Source organism: Carica papaya, chromosome 9 (genome assembly GCF_054855325.1).
Source record: "Carica papaya isolate Zhongbai chromosome 9, ASM5485532v1, whole genome shotgun sequence".
NCBI classification, from domain to species: Eukaryota; Viridiplantae; Streptophyta; class Magnoliopsida; order Brassicales; family Caricaceae; genus Carica; species Carica papaya.
Genome location: NC_142317.1, coordinates 31,427,723 through 31,448,067, shown reverse-complemented (window position 1 = coordinate 31,448,067; position 20,345 = coordinate 31,427,723). Strand labels below are relative to the sequence as shown.

Sequence of the window (20,345 nt, the reverse complement as noted above, 5' to 3'; positions counted from 1 at the left end):
TATTTATTCATATATTATGGCAGCTGATGATGTCAAGGTAAAGGACATTTTGAAAATAATGTATCAGATTTCTCTTTAATCATTGCCAACATCTCACTCCCCTTGACTTGTACAGTTTTCCTCCTCCATACATATCTGTATGCCTAACCACTTTGGAATTCTTATTTCACTACCGGGTTCTCTTTGTTTTGTTTTCCTTAATACATGTACATATATTCTTCTGTCGTTAAAAGTTTTGTGATGTTGATTTTAATTTGTGAGTTAAATGGGTTTTGTAAATAAATTCTCTTTTTTTGTTGAAATCTTACTATATTGACTTAACAAAAAAAAAAAAGAGAGCTTTGGGTTGGGTTGGGTTACTTTCAATTATCATGGGGATTAGAGTTTTAATTAATCAACTAATATATAAATGAAATCCAACTTGAACTTTTGGAAGATAAAAAAGTTTGGAGTTTAATTTCTTCCTACAAATATAAATTTTTTATTCTAAAAATAATTAGTATCATATTTGATTGGAATATAATTTTTTTGAAAAAAAAAAAAAAAATTACTCAAATTTATTAATTATTATACAGTACTCGTGAAGGAAATTTATTAATTAAAAAATTAAGTTATTTCCTGTAATCTCAACACTAAAAACTAAATGAATAATTTTATTCAAAAATTTAAAATAATTATTCATTTAGTTCAAATCATATAAACTATTAATTTGAAAGAAAAGACAATAAATAAATAATTTACACCAATAAAAAGAGAGGAAAAAAAAAATAGTTAGCTATAATATCTATATATATACACACACACACACACACATATGAATGAATATTGGCCCCTCATATACAAGCATATAGATAAAATTATAATATAGAATTAAAATATTTTTATCTAAATAATATTTATATCTCTATTTAAATATACAATTATTTATATTCACGTACTAAACGTGGTTGCTTTGACTTATACACATTTGTTAGAAGTATCTCTAAATATAGATTACGAAATTAATAACTACTATAATCCGATTCACAAATAGAGAAGTTTATTCATAAGAGAGATCATTTTTATTTTTTAATATGCTTTATAAAATAGTTAGAAAAAATTAAATTTAATTGTGTTTATAGAAAGAGACTATCGAAAGGAGAGTCGTGTAGAACAAAATAAAATAAAACGAGTGAGTAACATAAACTCAAGTGTTTAATTTACTATCAAAGGTAATAAGAATCCAAACTTCACTAGTGTGGTTAATGCTACTAGCATACATAGATATATATATACTATAAAGATGTAATCATTATGTATGGTTTAAAGCTAAGAAAAATGAGAGGATGCCAACAAAGAGATTCATCACTCTTATGAGGGAGTGTATGTTCTATATGATTATGATTAATGATACTTAATTTATATATATATATATATATAAATAATATTAGGTTTGACATATCAATCCATAACTCACTTCATATTGGGCAATATGATGAAAGAACCTTACTAAATGATAACAAGTAAAATATATTAAAAGACATCATGATTTTATTCTTAATTTTTTTTATAGATATCCTCTTTCAAATCTCCAACTCAAATATACAAAATCGTTGTTTCATATTCTAACATTTTAGGCGTAGAGGAACAACATCAATCTATTCCGAACTTTGTGGATGAAATATTTCGAAACAAGAATGTTAAATTAGAAATATTGACAGATTTTTTTATTTTTATTTTTTACAAAGTCAAATAAATATATATAAACAAAAATTTAATGAAATCAATTGAAAACACATAAATAGATAATGCCAGCAGGATGAATGGATCTAATAGTTTCTGTTTTCTTTCTTTCTTTCTTTCCTCTCTTTTTTTTTACTGTCCTACAAGACATCAGCCGTAGGACCAATTTGATTATATATATATGTACATACCCATATATGCATACGTGTATCTATATGTTGCCTTTTATGAGACCACATGCCTTTGCTACTTATGTATTTTTCCTATTGAAGTAGACACCTTACCCTCTACCCAGCCTCACCATATTAGTATATGGAAATATAAATTGACTGTGAATAGCTGGAGCCATGGACCTAATTCAACTCTCCACCAGCTGTCAATTTAAAACTTATATCAATTTTCACTCAATAATTTTTAATTTTTTTATTTTATAAAAAATTGTAAATTTAAGTTAGATATGTTTGTATTGAGATATTGTTTTATATTTTATATTCATGTCGCATTATTAATAAAATATATAAATTTTTATCCGAAATAAGTGTGGGAAGATTGTAATTTTAGAGGGTATTTACAGACTAAATTTTTCCATATTGGGATTAAGTTTTTTCCTGTAAAAGTATAATTGAAGTGTAAATATTGCATGGTGTGGATTCATAATTTTACTGTTTGAGTGCTGTAAAGAAGATAAAAAATATCTTTGTTTTTTACCAACTAATCCTTGTTAATGGGAAGTATGAGATTTGACTAAACATCGATTGCCGGCAATGGAGGGGTACCCTTTTCACAATTGTGTTTTGTCTTGTAATGCACTATACATACAATGTGTGTGTGTGTGTGTATATATATATATAATTAACAGAGGGTGAAGCAATCAAATTACAAGGAGCAGGCCAAGGGGATGCTGTTAGGTGACCGTGTATGATTGCTAGTCCTCTTTCTTTCTCTCTTGATGGCATTCATAATTTTATATATTCAATATCTAATTGGATAAAATGTACTTATATTTAATAATGATAAACCTGCAATCATTTTAATTTATTACGAAATGAATCACATAAAAAACCTAATTTAATTCAGATATGAATTTTTTTTCCTGTAATTTAGACATATTAAAATTTTAATATTATTTTTATTTAAATATTTATCATGTCTGTAATTTTATTCTCGTATTCATATATTTTAATGTTAAAATATTTTTCATGCAATTAGCCAATTTATTTACCAGATTAAATAATTTAAATTTTTAATAAATTAGATATTAACCATTCCTTAATTAAGTTTTTTTTTTTTTTTTTTTATAAAAATACATCAAAAAAAAAAAAAACAAGATACCAAGAAATTAGTTTTTTAAAAATAAAAATAAAAATTGAAAAGAAAAAATAGAATGCCTAAAAAGTCCCAACTTAAAGAAACTTTTTTCCAACGAGGCTTACTACTTAGTTGACCACTGCACTGAATGAATCACTTGATACTCTGTCCCTCACTCCCCAAATTCTGCACAAACTTTTTGGTTATTAATATTAATAATTATTTAAATCAGTTTTTTTTTTTTTCGTTTCTTTTGACCTTTAAATGTGTTAAAATTAAAATTTATTTCTTTTTTTTTTTTTAAATATTTCTACACTGTGCAAATTATTTAAATAAATTCTGATATCAGATCTGTATTCAGTTCAATCCATAAACTTCTTTTATATTTTTATTATTAGATTATTCATATCAAAATCAGAAAAATTTTCAGAAAAGAAGAAAAAATGTAATCACAATCTTATTCCTTTTTACTTTATATCTCCATCTTTCTCTCATTTTCTCACCCACCAAACACATTCATTCTCTCTTCTCCTTTTCTTCATGTCTCTTTTCTCTCACTCAGAAGAAGACAACAAACGATGTGGAAAAGTCTATCAAAGCGTTGAAAGAGAAAACACGGATGGGAGAAAAATAAAAATTAGTCATCAAATCTGGAGAGTGTTTCTAGTATGTAAGATTTGGAGATCAACAGAAAATGGAGACTAGCTCCGAGTTAAGTAATGTCATAATTGTGTAAATATAACATCTTAAGATTTACAGGAATCAATTCAACTCTCATAGTGCTCTTGGTAATGCGATAAGGTCCACATACCAGGTTCATTAGACTGTCAACACTAAAACTACATTTCATAATTAACAGGATCCCCCAGAGGAGAACCTAAATGGCCTGATAAGTTGAACCCTGCCATACCCAACAAACTCTAGGGCACCATTGACAATACATCGCGGTTTAATAAGCTCTCATGTAGAATAAGAAGCCAATATAACATTTTATCATCTAGGAACATTCATGTTAAGGAGGAAGAAACCCATAAATATAGCACCATAATAGAACACTGAAAGAGAAAAGGAAAAAAGAAAGGTAAAAGAAAACAAAAAGAAAACCTTTCGGATTAAATAAAATAGTCAGAACTACTGGCCCGACCAAGATAGCGGTGGCTAGCAGCCTTTATAGCTACCAAGGGTAAGAGTCAAACATGGTCGACCTCCTCTATAACCGTAAGCAACCTCTAGAGACGACTTTACACATCTGTTATCAAAGCACCATCGCTAATAACTGGATGATGACAGTTTAGTTTCATTCATCCTCTCCATCTTCTTCATCATCTTCATCGTCATCTTCCTGATCGTCATCTTCAGAATCATCTTCCTTCCCCTGTCAGTGGTTCAAATTATTCAGACAACTGTTTTCAGCACAGTAACAATCTCGTTGCAAAGCAACCCAGCTTGCTGAACTCACAAAATTTCCAAGGCTATCAATGGGCTCCCGCAATGAACATCCCAAATTCATATTCATGCACAAGTTGTCATTTAGATGCAACTACTATTTTCTCAGGACATAACATTCAACAATAAAAATTACTTTTGACAGTGCAGTATCAAAGAAGAAAAGAACAGATACTAGTGCAAAACAATCTGAGGGCATAATATATACTCTTATTAATTAACAACAACACCAAAATTTCAGCAGAATGTATTCAAGTTGTAATAATGGCCGAAATTCAAACAATTGTAAACTTCAGTCACACTGCAAAATTGGCTGAACTCAAGCTAATTTATCTATTACTCATCTAATGAAAGAAATTGAGAGAGTATAAACTGGAACACAGTTATCATCATATCAAGTATACTCTCATCACAGATGCCAGTCTATCTTGCCAGAAGATAACAAATTTTTGACTATATAAAAAATGAAATATATATAAATATATATATCCGCATATATATAAGTCTTTAATAAAGTCAAGAATAAAGAAAGCCTCAAAGTCAGACCATGAGAACCACAGATAGGCCTACAGAAAACATTATACTTTTAAAGAGGCATTTTATATGATTAATGCAAAAAAGAGACATGTGAAACAGCTTTCTAAAAGCACATTAGAATTTTGTACCTCTTCCTCAGCTTCATCCCCTTCAAAATCCTCTTCATCAGCATCCTACAACGAACAAACCATCAATTACTACTGGAAGAGAGAGGAGGAAGAGGAGGAGGGGGGGGGGGGGGGGACTCAAGGGACAAGGAAGGGCTGCAGTTGTGCCTAAAGCATTATGAGAGAAAAGGAACAAAATATTACATTGTTGAAATAAGTGAGAGGGTTGGGCCATAAATCTTCCTTGATGATCTCTGCAACCTGCAATCAGGCAATAAAACTTGTAATCAGCAAGAAAAAGAAAACAATCAGCAAGAAAAAGAAAACCCCTGCACCACGCAACATGTAACTCTAAATAAATCAGCACATAGTGGAAAAAACTTACCTCATCATGTATGTCATCATCAATATCTTTTTGTTGAGTATCACTAAACCAGCTAAAGAAACTGAATTGATAACCATAAAATTAAGTCAGTTTCAAGGCCCAAAATCAAACATATGTCAAAACTTTATAGTTGGTCCAGATTATATTTAATGTTTGAATGATCTTACATATATCCATCAATATCATAAAGTTCTGCACATATACTTTCTCAAATGAAATATATCATTTTCTTCTTCTGAATTGTAACCAATGCATGCAATATATAACAAAGAATAGAACAAATAAGATGGGAAAACTGTTCCGCTAATTGCAGTACGTATCTATAGATTGCAAGTCACTCAATGTGAAAAGGACAACTTTAAAACAGAGTGTGCACCAAAAAAATTAACACCCTAAGAGCACATCTTAATAATATTAGTTACACGTGTATATAGAAGCCATGACCATAATATGACCATTAAGTTCTACAGACATAACCATCTTAAAAAATGGTAAAGGAAGAGCACGGGCCATAAAAATTTAAACCATTGAAGCACGTGTGGGGCACATTAGGTGTACAAGTTGAAATCGAAACCAGTGCATGCAACAATATAGCAATGATGATAACAAATAAGACTGAAAAACGATTCTGCTAATCTAGTAAGCATTATAAATTGTAAGTTACAGCACATACTCTGAAAACAACTTTAAGAAAAAGCAAGCAACACCAAACTAACACTAATTCAGAGGACGCTAAATGCACACAAGTACTGATGCCATTACCATAATATGAACATTAGGGTCAATTGGACAGAATTCTCTCAAAAAAAAGGTCAAGGACGATGGGCTATAAAAATTAAAACTAAAACACATCTAAAAAACATTTTGCACATATTGAATTCCTTTCATCTGATAGTTGTTCTCTTACATGGCCCAGCACATTTTTGTTACTCTAAAAATGTAAACAAAACCCATAATTAAGCTTAGCAATAGTCACAGGAATGAGCCTAATGAACCATCAATTAGAAGTTTTAGTCCCTAGCTGAACACAACACAGCAAATGAAAACAATGTCAGAAGACCTATTAATTAATATTTTGGGGGGCTAATTTTGAGTTCTTCTGGAAAGCCCTAAGGTTTGCCTTCATAGAGGATAGAAAGACCACTGAAGTAACAAAATCGACTAGTTTCACTTTCTGCACCTAAATGTAGAAGAAACCAACCTCTCTTCAGTCAATGGTCGTTTGTTCCCCTTCTTCTCATGATTAACACCGTTTGGCAAGCCCTATGCAGTTGAGAAAATTTCATGAATATAAGAAAGAAAAAGAGAATGCTCGCTAATGATGGCTTTTAAAAGCTGTATATTTATCCTTAAAAAAAGGAGAGAAACAGTTATCTGCTAAGAAGACATGTTTTTTGTGAATGCTTTCAGAAAATAAGATTTTAGGAACTGTTTTAAGGAAAGTATCTTTTCTGGAAATACCATTCTGACTTTGCCATTCTTTAATTATAATTAAATGTATGATTGATTATAATGAAAGATGTAAAAAGAAAATAGTTAAGATGTAAAGCAACTGAACAGGTTTTAATTGAAAACAAATTCAGCTTTTACATTTTGTTTTTTTATATACATTTTTTAGAAGAAAGAAAAAACACAAAACTAAATCAGGCTTGCTGAAAGATAGCCTGACAAAAGAAATTGAGTTCTTACCATGCCCTCTTTCCACTTGATTGATGTAGCAGTAATTTTCGTTGTCCCTTCATCAAGGAAGGTGAATGTTTTCGTAAGCTTTGTATCTTCAAAGTAAGGATTGGGGTTGAAGTTCTGAAAAGTTAGAATATATGCAAAATGAAAAAAAACAATAAGTGGATGATCAGACGCGTATCTTCAAGCTTTAAATGCAATTAGAAGAAGGTAGATGAGAGAACTGTTGACAATATTAAGCAAGCAGAGGAGCAAGTTAACTCACAAATGTTATAGAATATCCTGATTTCACATCTTTAAAGTCCTCCACTTCCATAGAGTTTAGATGCTTGAATATCTATGACATTAAAAGTAGTCAAGCAGTTTTACTAATATGGCAATATCTAACCAGAAGAATATAACTACCAGATAATATTTCAGTTTATGGTGAGAAAGAACAAAATAATTTACTGCAGCTCATTGTTGCAAGCAAATCAAATATTTTAAATAATATATAGATGAAATAACTAATCTTTTGGATCATACTGAAACAAGTCCAAACCTTTTGATCCTCCTCTGTCAGAAGTTCACCAAGAGCAGGATGACTCAAAAACTGCAGAGAACAAGAAGCAGGTCACATGTCAATTCAACAGCTGATAAATTTCAAAAAACCAGTTAATCACAGAAACTTACAGCAGTTAACCAAAAGTCTGGAATTGATTTGATGATATCGTTCCGCTTATCATAGACAGGCTTGCGTATTTCATTGTATTTCTGTTCCACTTCCAAGACTTTGTCACTAGCCTCTTCATTGATCTACAAGACATAAATGCAACAGAAGCAAAAGAGCAAACAGTTAAAAAAGTTGGAATTTCACTGGCAAGCTGATAAGTACATTAGTCATTAAAATATGAAGAGCAATATTGTTACAGGTAGAAGTGGATGTGTGGCTATATATCAGCGTGATAAGGTAAAACAAGAAATTTTGGTTGCATAACTCATCTCTAAATTTTAACAGAAAATAGCCAAAACCAAATCCTAAGCGTAACTAATCATGGCCAAATTGAGAATTAGGAAAATGATTTCCAAAAGAATCATACTTGGTTCACCCAGATGCACAACACTACAAATAGCTAACTGGTACTGAAATAAGCCATCACCACAATGAATGCTTAATCATTCCAAAACTGTGATTAAGCAAAAGAATTAAACCTAATGAACCCTAATTTAGTCTGCACGAAAAGAGAAACAGATTTTGCAATAAATCTACCTCAAATGATAGTGGAACACATGCAGCAATGAGAAAAGAAGGGGATCGGTCTTTAAATATTCACAAGAAAAGTTATTTAACAACATAGTAAGAGAAAACACATCTGCTAAGGCAATTATCACGCATTTAAAACAGTTATTCTACAATTTCTCCGCCACAGAAACATAAACATTGATCCGGAAATTTTCACACAGTCTATTACTCTCTAGGTTGCCCATTTTGGTTACTAACAGAAGACAAGACATTGTCCAACCAATTGAATTATAATCTATCCAATGCAACAATTCTTCAACTCAAACCAATCCCTGCACAACTATTGTGCAAAAACGAGAGACAGTTTCATTTAGAATAACAAAACTCAACAACACGAGGCATAAATCGATACCAGAATTACTAACTTAATGTCCATGAATTTTTTCATTAGGCAAACAGAGAAGAAGACAGAAGGGGAAAAAACACAAAAATTGAAAGCCCCAAAAAAGATGAACACATAAACGTACAACTACTAGTTCACCTTTTCAAGCTCATCTTGGATCTCTTGAAGCTTCTCGATAGAAAGAACGAGGTCTCCATCGATAGGCTCTGCGTTTTCTTCCTCCGTTTTCTCCACTATCTTCACCTTCTTGCTCTTATCTGCCACCATTTTCGCTCTCTCCGTTGTACGCACCAAAAACTTCTAACCCCAACCCTCAAAATCTCTCTCACTTTTGAGGATTAGCTAAAACCCTAGCACTTACCCTCTCTTTTGTATACGGTGAGGAGTGGAGTGCGTGAAGGAACAAAAGGGTTAGGGTTTTGGGAGTTTATACCTTCTCTGTTGAGGTGGTCATTATTTCAAATGACAAACCAATAGCATTTCGACACCTGGATAATTCGGGTCTTAAATAGTTATTCAACAGAATGTTGGAGGGGTAGTTTAGGGATTTCATTAGAAGATTCCTTTGGAGCTTAACATGGTGGTGGAATCCTCTGACTTCCAACACAGTTAATGAGGCAAGCTCGAAACTACATGAGATATTTTTGGATCAATTACCAATCAGCTGTACTTGCAAACAGAGATGGTAACAGAACGGATTTATTGAACCTGAATTCGACCGGTCGTTACAAAAATAAATCCGAATACACTTCAAATTTGGGGTAGGTTTAAACTTTTTAGTTTTTCTGGACCATGTTGAATTTACAAATTATCCAATTCAAATTGAATCTTTTTAGGTTTTTCTGAACTACATTGAATTTATGAGTTATCTAATTCGAACTCAATCTGATTATTTTATTTTATTAATATAATATATTATATTTACATTAATAAAAATTAAAATATAATTATATTTATTGATATAACATATCTTATTTATTTGTATAAATATAAATATATTTAGAGTAATAAAAAATTAATATATATACATAACATGTTAGGTTTGAACAAATTTTAGAATATCAACTCTGAACTCGTTTTAATCGCCCCCAACAAATCTCTTTTTTTCTTTTAATACAAATTCAATCCAATTCAGACCCATATTTAATGAAAAGATTATATCAAATTAGTTTTAGGTAAGTCCAGTTAATCGAGTTCCGTCAAAAATATTAGTATTATTATAACATAGATGATTAAAAATATGAATTAGTAGCTTTAAGAACATTATCATAATTATAATAATATAAATACTGTAACACCCGAGCCCGAAAATTTGGCTTGGGATAGTTTAATATTAATGAAAAATATATTAAAAATAATTTAGTTTACGTGGGATGGTCACGTCAACAGCACGAAGAATTAGAATGCGCCGCGTGGCAGACACGCTAACACCGGTTCCACGCGGGAGCCACGCATGCGATCCACATGTCTGGACGATCCAATGGCTTATATCGCATCTCACGCGCACGAACGGTCCAGATCTGTTCCTTCTTCAGATACAATCAGATAGCTGGATTTGATTGCGATAGACGACTCAGATTTACACACGTATCAGCCTAAACAGGCATAAAATCGGATGGTCCTCCTCGCTCCACATCTACGCAAATGAACGGCCAAGATTAGGGGAAGAAAAATATTTAAACCTCTCTTTAGTCAGCCCCAAAACCCTAGCCAACAACCCTGACCGGAGAAGAAGAATGAGTGCGGCTGGAGGGAAGATCAGCCATTGGAGGGACACCACCGCCACCGCACCGGAGCCACCGCCAATGCTGAAAAAGATAAAAAAATTTCCTTCCTCTCAAAATTGAATTCTGAACCACCTCACACTCATATCGGAGCAAAAAGGGCAGCGAGTGAGCTAAAAAAGACGAGCAAAGCTCGGCCGAGCTGTCGCGGCCGCAACTCAAAAACCTCTCTGATGACCCCCTTCTCATTTCCCGTTCCCCTTGATTCTCTGACCATTGTGATCCTCATTTCTTTCTGGTGCAAGTTAGCCGAAGAAACACCCAGACTGCAAAGGAGGAACAGTAAAGTCGCCGCACCCGGAGATCCTTCCGCTAGTAGGGTCTTGATTTTTCTATTTTTCCCCTAACTTTGTTTTTCATAGGTTTCCATACAAAACCAGCCTAAACCGGCCAAAAATGGCCAGGCCGAGAGGAACCACCGCCATGGGCAGCGGAGCCGATGCCGAAGTACGGCGGTGCTACCGTGTCAAAACCTTAAATTGGTTGAAAAAGTTCAAAAACACTTATTTTGGCTTTTTTGGATATCTTTGAATACGTGATGCATATTTTTTATTTTTTTAAAAAAAATTCAGGAAATCCGAGAACTGCCATGAGGCACAGTAAAAACTACAGTATTTCGGATACCAATTCGGGGTAAAAATCCTTCACTCTTCTCCCCGTTATGGTTAATTGAAGCTTAATAATTAATAACATTGTGTTTTGTAAAAATAAAAAAAAAACTCTAAAATTAATTTCAGGTCACTAGTGGAACCAGTTACTAGTTAGTATAAAATTACTTATTTGTCGATATTGGTTCTCTATTGGTAAGGCATGTTTGTTGGTTTGTCACGTGCACTTGTATTATGGATTTATTGCCCTCTCGGTATTGATTACCTAATTGTTTCTCTTATTTGCCTATTGATTGAAATAAATGTTTTAATTGTGTTTTTCTTAATTTACGTGATGTATATTTGCATGACTTACTATTGATTGGTAAAAATGAGATATTTGTATGTGATGTGTGATTGGTTGATGATGTGGATCTATAGATGAAAGGCTTATCGGGTACCCTGGGGAAGGATGGACGGACTTGGTATATAGAAAAAACCCTAGAATAGACATTATCTCAGTCAAACAAGCTTGAGAAGTCCCATACCAAAAGGAGTTGAGATGTATAGTTCACCTTCATACCAGACGGGATATAGAGGTAGTGGTATGTTTGACGCCTATTACTGTACGGGGTGTGAGGACAATCGGTCAATCGAGAAATTGGATATTGGGTTTATGCGTAGGGGGATATTCCTATGGACTCCCAAATGTACTGGTAAGTAGAAAAGTTTATTGTTATTACTCATTTGAATATGTAATCAAAATACGATTCGGGTTATTATCTTCATAAGTCGGTTATGAAAACTCATAAGGGTAAGTATGAAACTCACATTTTTATATTAAATAAATTTATTTAAGAAAGCAAATTGCTCTATTGGTTTTTTTATTATTTTTACCAATCTTTAGTTTTCTATTTCAGTGTTAAGTGTGATATTTTTATTAGCTAGTGTAGTTCATTCCTCTATTTAATCATTTCAGATAAGGAAGACCAAAATCCATATCCTGAACAACAAAAGGGTTACAAATAAAGGTTACTTCCTGAACCCCATCAAAGTTGCCCAACGGAGGTTAACCCTATAGGATTTTTATTTAGTTTTATTTTAATTAATTTAAACTTCTATAAAGGGACATTTTTGTATTCCTATTGGGTATCCTGATTCACCGTATAAAGAATGTAATTCCTAAATTCTAAATTACCTCCGCCTATAGTTGATATAATCTGATATTTTTATTTTCTTTAATTTTATACCTTTACAGTTGGTATCAGAGTCGCGTTATTCGGAATCATTCCTTACATAAAGATTCGAATCACTCAAATATAACCCAACTCTCAACTATTTCTTGTGAAATATAGGTACAAGGATATGAGGAGAGGAAAGCCCCCATTAAACCGAGCAAACCGGGATGGGTCACTTCGAGAGGATGTCAATCGACTCTTCGAGATGCTGGAGAGACTTATCTCTGCCCAAAAGGCCCAGAAAGAGATGAGGGAGCTACCTGACCCTCCACCACTACAGCAGTATAAACATCTCTGCAATGATAAGATCTAGTGCCACCTCAATACAGCCCTACTCCTCCATCATATCATTTGGCTCCATCACATTATAATCCAGTGCCTCCACCATACAATTAGATGCCGCCACAAGGCCACCGGCCCCTCCCCCAGCATAATCCAATCCCTTTTCAATGAGACCCAATTCTACCCATGATGGATCTACACTATATTAAAAGGTATAAGAGACTAAACTCATCTACGTTTACAGGGACATTCTCTTTCGAAGAGGCCAAGTACTGACTAACAGAGACAGAGAAGGTCTTCGTAACTCTTAGGGTGATTTTCAAACATAATGTTGTACTTGTTATCTACATACTCGTAGGTGAGGCATGTCACTAATGGCAGTTGAAGCAGGCCACTCTACCCATTCCAATCACTTGGGAACAGTTTCTAATAGCCTCAATACAGAGTACCTCCCAGAACATCTTCAACATTTGAAAGAAATAGAATTTTCACACCTAGTTCAATGTGAGATGACAGTGTCTGAGTATGCCAGAAAGTTTCTAGAGTTGGACATGTATTCTCTTGAGAGTATGATGGATGAAGGTAGAAAGGTAAGGAAGTTTGAGTGAGGCCTCCGTCCTAAGATCAGGCAACAATTGTATGTATTCAAGCTCAGTACCTACTCAGTAATTTTGGCTAAGGCACAGCTAATAAAAAGGAACTTTCATATCTTCACTCCAATAGTGGGTAATTCCAGACCCCTAGTTCCACACCATAGGCCAGCACCTATAGCACCGATTCAGTAGAACAAAAGATCTAAGTTTGTGACTCAAGCTCCTTCTTAGGCTCTGGTAATAGGACACGGTAGGACTTGCCAATATTGTACCAAAGATCATAGTGACTGACCCTGCTATCGCCTTAACATTACCTGCCACATATATGAAAGTGCCCAACACTACGCGAGTGAGTGTCTGCAAAATCAGAATCAGGCTAGACCTCCCATCTAGAGCAGAGCTTACATCCTCACCTAGCAGGATGCTAAAGTCAATTCAGACGTGATACAAGATATGTATATTATCAGTAATCACCTTGCACATGTTTTGATTAATATTGGTGCTTTACATTCTTTTATCTCACATGCTTTTGTAAAAAATTTGAATGTGTTACCTGAAAATCTTGATTCTGTATTGTTTATGTCTACCCCTAGAAATGAAACACTACTAGGGGAGGTTATATATAAAGTTTGTATCGTAGAAATAACATGTAAAAAATTGAGTATAGACTTGATAACAATGGACACGTGGGATTTTGATGTAATTCTTGGGATAAATTGGTTGGCAATGTATCACGCCACCGTAGATTACTTTCATAAGAAGTTTATATTCAATCTTCCTAATGAAGAGTCATTCACAAATTAATAAAAGTTTTAAATATTATTCCCTCACAGTAGCTGTATTATTTATATGATGTTTTAACTCAGTTGTTCTTTTCTACATTAAACAAGTCTAAGAAAGAAATTTGTATTCAATAGATCTTTGTGGTCTGAGAACTCCCAGATGTATTTCCTGATGAACTACCTAGACTGGTGGTGGATAGGAAAGTTAAGTTTACCATAGATCTTCAATCTGATACCCAACCCATTCCAGTTACCCCTTACCGTATGAATCGTGTAGAGATGGAAGAACTGAGAAAATAAATAAAAGAATTACAAGATAATGGGTTCATCCGACACAGTATATCTCATTGGGGTGCTAGAGTCACGTTTGCAAGAAAAGGGAATGAGTCTTTGAGATTGTGTATTGACTACAGAGAATTGAATAAAGTCACAATTAAGAACAAGTACCCCTTCCTCAGAATCGATGATTTTTTAAACTAATTATAGAGTACTCAGGTTTTCTCTAAGATTAACTTATTTTCAAGTTACCATCAAATAAAAATTAGGGTAGAGGACATTTCTAAGATAACCTTCAGAACCCGATACGGATACTAGGAATTCCTGGTCATGTCATTTGGGTTAACCAATGTGCCAACTATTTTTGTTGACTTGATGAATAGGGCTTTCAAGCAATTCATATATCCGTTCATCAGAATGTTTATTAATAATATTTGAATCTATTTAAAGAGCAGAGAGGAACAGACTCAGCACCTAACTCAGATTTTATAGGTTCTTAGGAAAAATAAATTGTATGCAAAATTGAGCAAGTGTAGGTTTTGACTCTTGTAGACTACCTTTCTAGGTCACATAATATCAAAGAATGGAATGTCAGTGAATCCTAAGAAGGTTGAAGCAGTACTGTATTAGGAGAAATTGACTTTAATTAAAGAGATTCGTAACTTTTTAGGAATGACAAGTTATTATTGCAGGTTTGTGGAAAGATTTTCTAGCCTAACTGCTCACTTGACTCGACTTACAAAAAAGAATGTCGAGTTTGAGTTGAATGAGAATTGTGGAATGAGCTTTACAGAACTCAAGAAGCGGTTGACTACCATGCCTGTTTTGGCTATACCAAGTGGGACAGGTGGATGCACAGTGTATATTGATGTTTTCTACCTAGGGTTGGACTGTGTTCTGATGCAGCATGAAAATGTCATAGCTTATGGGTCCAGGTAGTTGAAAAGTCATGAAAAGAATTACCCTACCCACAACTTAGAACTTGTCGCTATTATCAATGCCTTGAAGACCTAATGCCACTATTTGTATGAGGAGACTTTTAAGATTCATACAGACCATAAGAGCTTGAAACATATATTTACCTATAAGGATCTTAACATACATCAAATGAGTTGGTTAGAGATCTTCAAGGATTACGATTGTAAGATCTTGTATCATCCAGGTAAGGACAATGTGGTAGCTAGCACGTTCAGCAGAAAAAGTGCAAGTATGTTGGCTCACTTAATGGTTTCTAAATGCAGGGTAATAGGGCTTGTGCAACAGATACGGCTTCAAGATTTAAAGAGGGTTACATGTCTAGCTCATCTAACTGTTCAATCTAAACTGATTTAGAGAATAAAGAAAGCCGAATTGATTGATTCCACCCTAGTAGCTCTCAAGAATGATATAGAACAGGGGGTAAATCTAGAATTTTGAGTCTCTGTCGATGGGCTACTCAAGTTCTAGGATAGAGTGTGTGTCCCAGATTATAGTGAACTGAAAAAGGATATTATGGTAGAGACCCACAGTTCAAAGTTCACCATGCATTCCGGAAATATTAATATGTATCAAAACATACGATCTTAATTCTGGTGGAGCAGGATAAAGAGAAAAATTGTTGATTTTATCTCCAAATGCCTTGTATGTCAGCAGGTTAAAATAGAGCATCAACGCCCAAACATGTTACTTCAGCCATTAGCAATTCCGGAGTGGAAATGAAACATATCACTATGGATTTTGTAACAGGGTTGCCTAAGGTGCGCTTGGGGCATGATAGTCATCTGAATAATTGTTGACTGACTCACCAAGTCCTTTTATTTCTTGGCCATTAGAATGACTGACTCCTTAGACAAGCTAGCAAGAATCTATATCCGAAAAATAGTCAGACTACATAGAGTTTCGATAATAGTGATATCCAACAGAGACCCTAAGTTTACCTCTCGGTTATGGTTAAATTTTCACCAAACAATGGGATGAAACTGTCCTTCAGTATAACATTCCATTCTCAAACTGATGGACGATCAGAATGAATCGTACACTGGAGGATATATTTAGAGCTTGTGTTCTAGAATTCGGAGGACATTAGGATGATCACCCACCTCTGATAGAGTTTGCCTACAATAACAGTTATTAAATGAGTATCGGCATGGCCCCACATGAGGTATTGTATGATCGACTACGTAGATCGCTAATCTATTGGGAAGAGGTGGCTGATAGAAAATTATTTAACCCAGATCTTGTAGAGGAGACTACAGTTAAGATAGCTAAAATAAGAAAAAACCTCCAAACAACTCAGAGTACGTAGAAGAGTTATGCAGATACCCGAAAGAGAGAATTAGAATTTGAGAAAGGCAATCGACTATTTCTTAAGGTCACCCCCTTTAAGAGTATCAGCAGGTTTGGAAGGAGGAAAATGTTAAATCCTTGGTTCATTGGACCATTTAAGTTCTTGGACTGAGTTGGTACGTCCGCCTACAGATTAGCACTACCTCTAAAGCTATCCATAGTCCATAATGTATTTTACGTGTCCATGTTATACAAATCCAACCCAGATCTCTCACATATCTTGTCTTATGAGTTACTTTCACTCCAAGAGAATCTATCCTATGAGGAGGTACCGATAGGTATTTTGAACTAGAAGAGTAGAGTGCTTCACAACAGAGAAATTTTCTTCGTCAAGGTCTTATGGCAGAATCACGCGAAGGACGAGGCCACTTGGGAGCTAAAATCGAACTTAAGAGCTTAATACCCCCCAACTGTTTGACCTGTGAGATGGCAAAAAATTTGAGGGACTAAATTTTTTCTTAAGTGGAGGAGAGTTGTAACACCCGAGCTCGGAAATTTGTCCCGAGATAGTTTAATATTAATGGAAAAATATATTAAAAATAATTTAATTATAATTTTTAAGAAATTTTATTAAAAATTAGATTTTGGATGCGTTTGAAAATATTTTCAAAAATTAGGGCCAAATCAAAAATAAAGAAGACTTATTTGAAAAAAAATTTAAAAAATTGAGGTAAAAACATAATTTTTAAAAATATAGCTACGTGAGACGACCACATTAGTAGCACGGTGAATAAGAACGCAACACGTGGCGAACACGATGACATCAATCCCACGCAGGCGATCCGTGTGTCTGGGCGATCCAAAGGCCCAGATCGCATCTTGCGCCCACGAACGACTCATATCCTTTTCTTCTTCAAACATGATCGGACGACTGGATTTGATTGTGATGGATGACCTAGATTTACACACCTATCGGCCTAAATAGGAATCGAATCGGACGGTCCTCCTTGCTCTACGTCCACACGAATGAACGGCCAGAATCATGGGAAAAGAGGTATTTAAACCTCTCTTTAGTCGGCCCCAAAACCCTAGCCAACAACCTTGACCGGACAAAAGAATGAGAACGGTTGGAGGAAAGATCAGTCGTCGGAGGACACTGTCGTCGCTGTATTAGAGTCACCACTAACACTGAAAAAGGTAAAAAAATTTCCTTCCACTCGAAATTGAATTTTGAACCTTCTTATACCCATATCAGAGCAAAAAGGGCAGTAGGTGAGTTAAAAATGCGAGCAGAGCTCGGTTGAGCCGTTGCAGCTGCAACCCGAAATCCTCTATGATGACAACCTTTCTGTTTTCTATTCCCTTCAGTTCTTTAACCATTGTGGTCCTTGTTTCTTTCTGGTGCAGATTAGCTGAAGAAACTCCCCGACCGCAAAGGAGGAACAGTGAAGCCACTGCACCCAGAGACCCTTTCGCCGATAGGGTCTCGATTTTCCCTTTTTTCGGCCGACAGAGGCCTCCTAACTTTATCTTTCACAACTTTCCATGCAAAACTGGCCTAAATTGGCATAAAATGGCCAAACTACGAGGAATCGCCGCCGTGTGCAGTGGAACCGATGCTAAAGCACGGCGACATTGCCGTGCCAAAATCCTAAATTGGCCAAAAAAGTTCAAAAACACTTATTTCAGCCTTTTTGGGTACACAATGCATATTTTTTATTTTCTAAAGAAAAATCCAAGAAACTTGATAACTGCTGAGAGGTGCAGTGAAAAGTACGATATTTCAAATATCGATCTGGGGTAAGAATCCCTAACCCTTCTCCTCATTTTGATAAATTAAAGCTTAATAATCAATAACATTGTGTTTTGTGAAAATTAAAAAAAATCCTAAAATTAATTTCAGGTCACTAGTGTAGCCGGTAACTGATCAATATAAACTTTTCTATTTTGTCGATACTATTTCTCTATTGGTAGGGTATGTTTGTTAGTTTTCCACGTGCACTTGTATCATGGATTTATTGCCCTCTCGGTATTGATTACTTAACTATTTCTCTTATTTTTCTATTGATTACAATAAATGTTCTAATTGTGTTTTTCTTAATTTACATGTTTTCTACTTGCATGACTTATTATTGATTGGTAAAAATGATATGTTGGTATGTAATGTGTGATTGGCTGATGATGTGCATATATGGATGAAAGGCTTATCGGGTATCCTGGAAAAGGGTGTACGGACTCAGTACATAGGAAAAATCCTACCGCGGACATTATCTCAGTCAAAATGGCATGAAAAGTGCCATACCGGAAGGGGTTGGGAGGTATAGGTCACCCTCATACTGGATGGGGTATTGAGGTAGTGGTATGGTTCGCGCCCATTACCAGAAGGGATATGGGGACGATCAGTCAATCGAGAAATTAGATATTGGGTTCACGCATAGGGAGATATTCTTATAGACTCCTTGATGTACTGGTACATTGGTAAGTTTATTGTTATTGCTCATTTGAATATGTAATCAAAATACGATTCAGATTATTGTTTTCATAGGTCAGTTTTGGAAACTCATAAGGGTAAGTATGAAACTTATGTTTTTATATTAAATGAATTTATTTAAGAAAGCAAATGTCTCCATTAGTTAAATTATGATTTTTAATTGGTTTTCTGTTTTGATATTAAGTGTGATATTCTTATTGGATAGTGTAGCTCATTTTCTTATTTAATCATTTCATATTAAAAAACCAAGATCCAAATCCTGAATAGCAGGAGAGTTGCGAATAAATGTTACCTCTCGAATCTCTTCAGAGTTGCCCAATGGAGATTAACCCTATAAGAATTTTATTTAGTTTTATTTTAATTAATTTGAACTTTTATAAAAGAACATTCTTGTAGCCCTATTGGGTATTCTGATTCACTGTGTAAGGAATATAAACCCTAAATTCTAAATTATTTCCGCTTATAGTTGATATAATTCAATATTTTTATTTCCTTAAGTTTTGGGCCTTTACAAAAATAATTTTGTATTAATTTTTAATATAAGTTATTTTAAAAATTAAAGAAGTGGAATGCAAATTCTAGTTGCAACGTGGCATTGTGATGAGGGTGTTTTTCAACATTTTTTGGTCTCATTTTTAGCTATTTTTATGCCTTTTTTAGTTATTTCCAAATAATTTTTTGTAATTTATGGTCACATACTATGATAAAATGGTACTTTTAGAGGATTAACATTGTGGCAATTTTATAATTAAATAAAGATCAAGGTTAGATTTAGGAAAAAATATATAAATAAGATACTATAGTGATTTTAATGTATTACTTAGGTAAGTTGTAACGGCCCCGGAAAATATTAAAATGAAATGAGTATTTAAATATATCGAATGCGGAAGCGAGATCAAAATTTCAGTTAACATCCCTTACACGAAAAACCAAACAAACGTACTTAAAGTATAAAAGGTTAAACTAACTAAGAAAGAAAACTCGAAAATAAACTATGCGTATGACTACAGAGTCTCTAGGCATCCCCTTCGTCGTCCTCCTGCGGAACGGGCTCGGGAACCATGTCTTCCTGATCTGAAATGGTTAATTAAGGAGTGAGCTACACTAGCCCAGTAAGAACATCACGATATCTCACCGTCACGGAGATAAAGGTGGGTAGAAAACCACAAAAAGACCAATGGAGCATAATTTACAACAAAACCTTTTATCAATAATAAAACTTTTACCATCCACT

The 20,345-nt window shown here is 34.1% G+C and overlaps 1 protein-coding gene across 1 annotated transcript; it reads right to left on the bottom strand.

Moving 5' to 3' along the window:
• Positions 1–3,978: 3,978 nt before the first annotated feature.
• LOC110809161 (NAP1-related protein 2-like) lies at positions 3,979–9,212 on the bottom strand. Its single transcript, XM_022034898.2, has 10 exons — positions 8,952–9,212; positions 7,861–7,983; positions 7,730–7,780; positions 7,454–7,525; positions 7,195–7,308; positions 6,707–6,768; positions 5,506–5,566; positions 5,325–5,381; positions 5,142–5,186; positions 3,979–4,405 (listed from the first exon to the last, which is right to left on the bottom strand). The coding sequence occupies exons 1-10, from the start codon at positions 9,078–9,080 to the stop codon at positions 4,328–4,330; spliced, it is 792 nt and encodes a 263-aa protein (XP_021890590.2). The 5' UTR covers positions 9,081–9,212; the 3' UTR covers positions 3,979–4,327.
• Positions 9,213–20,345: the final 11,133 nt, after the last annotated feature.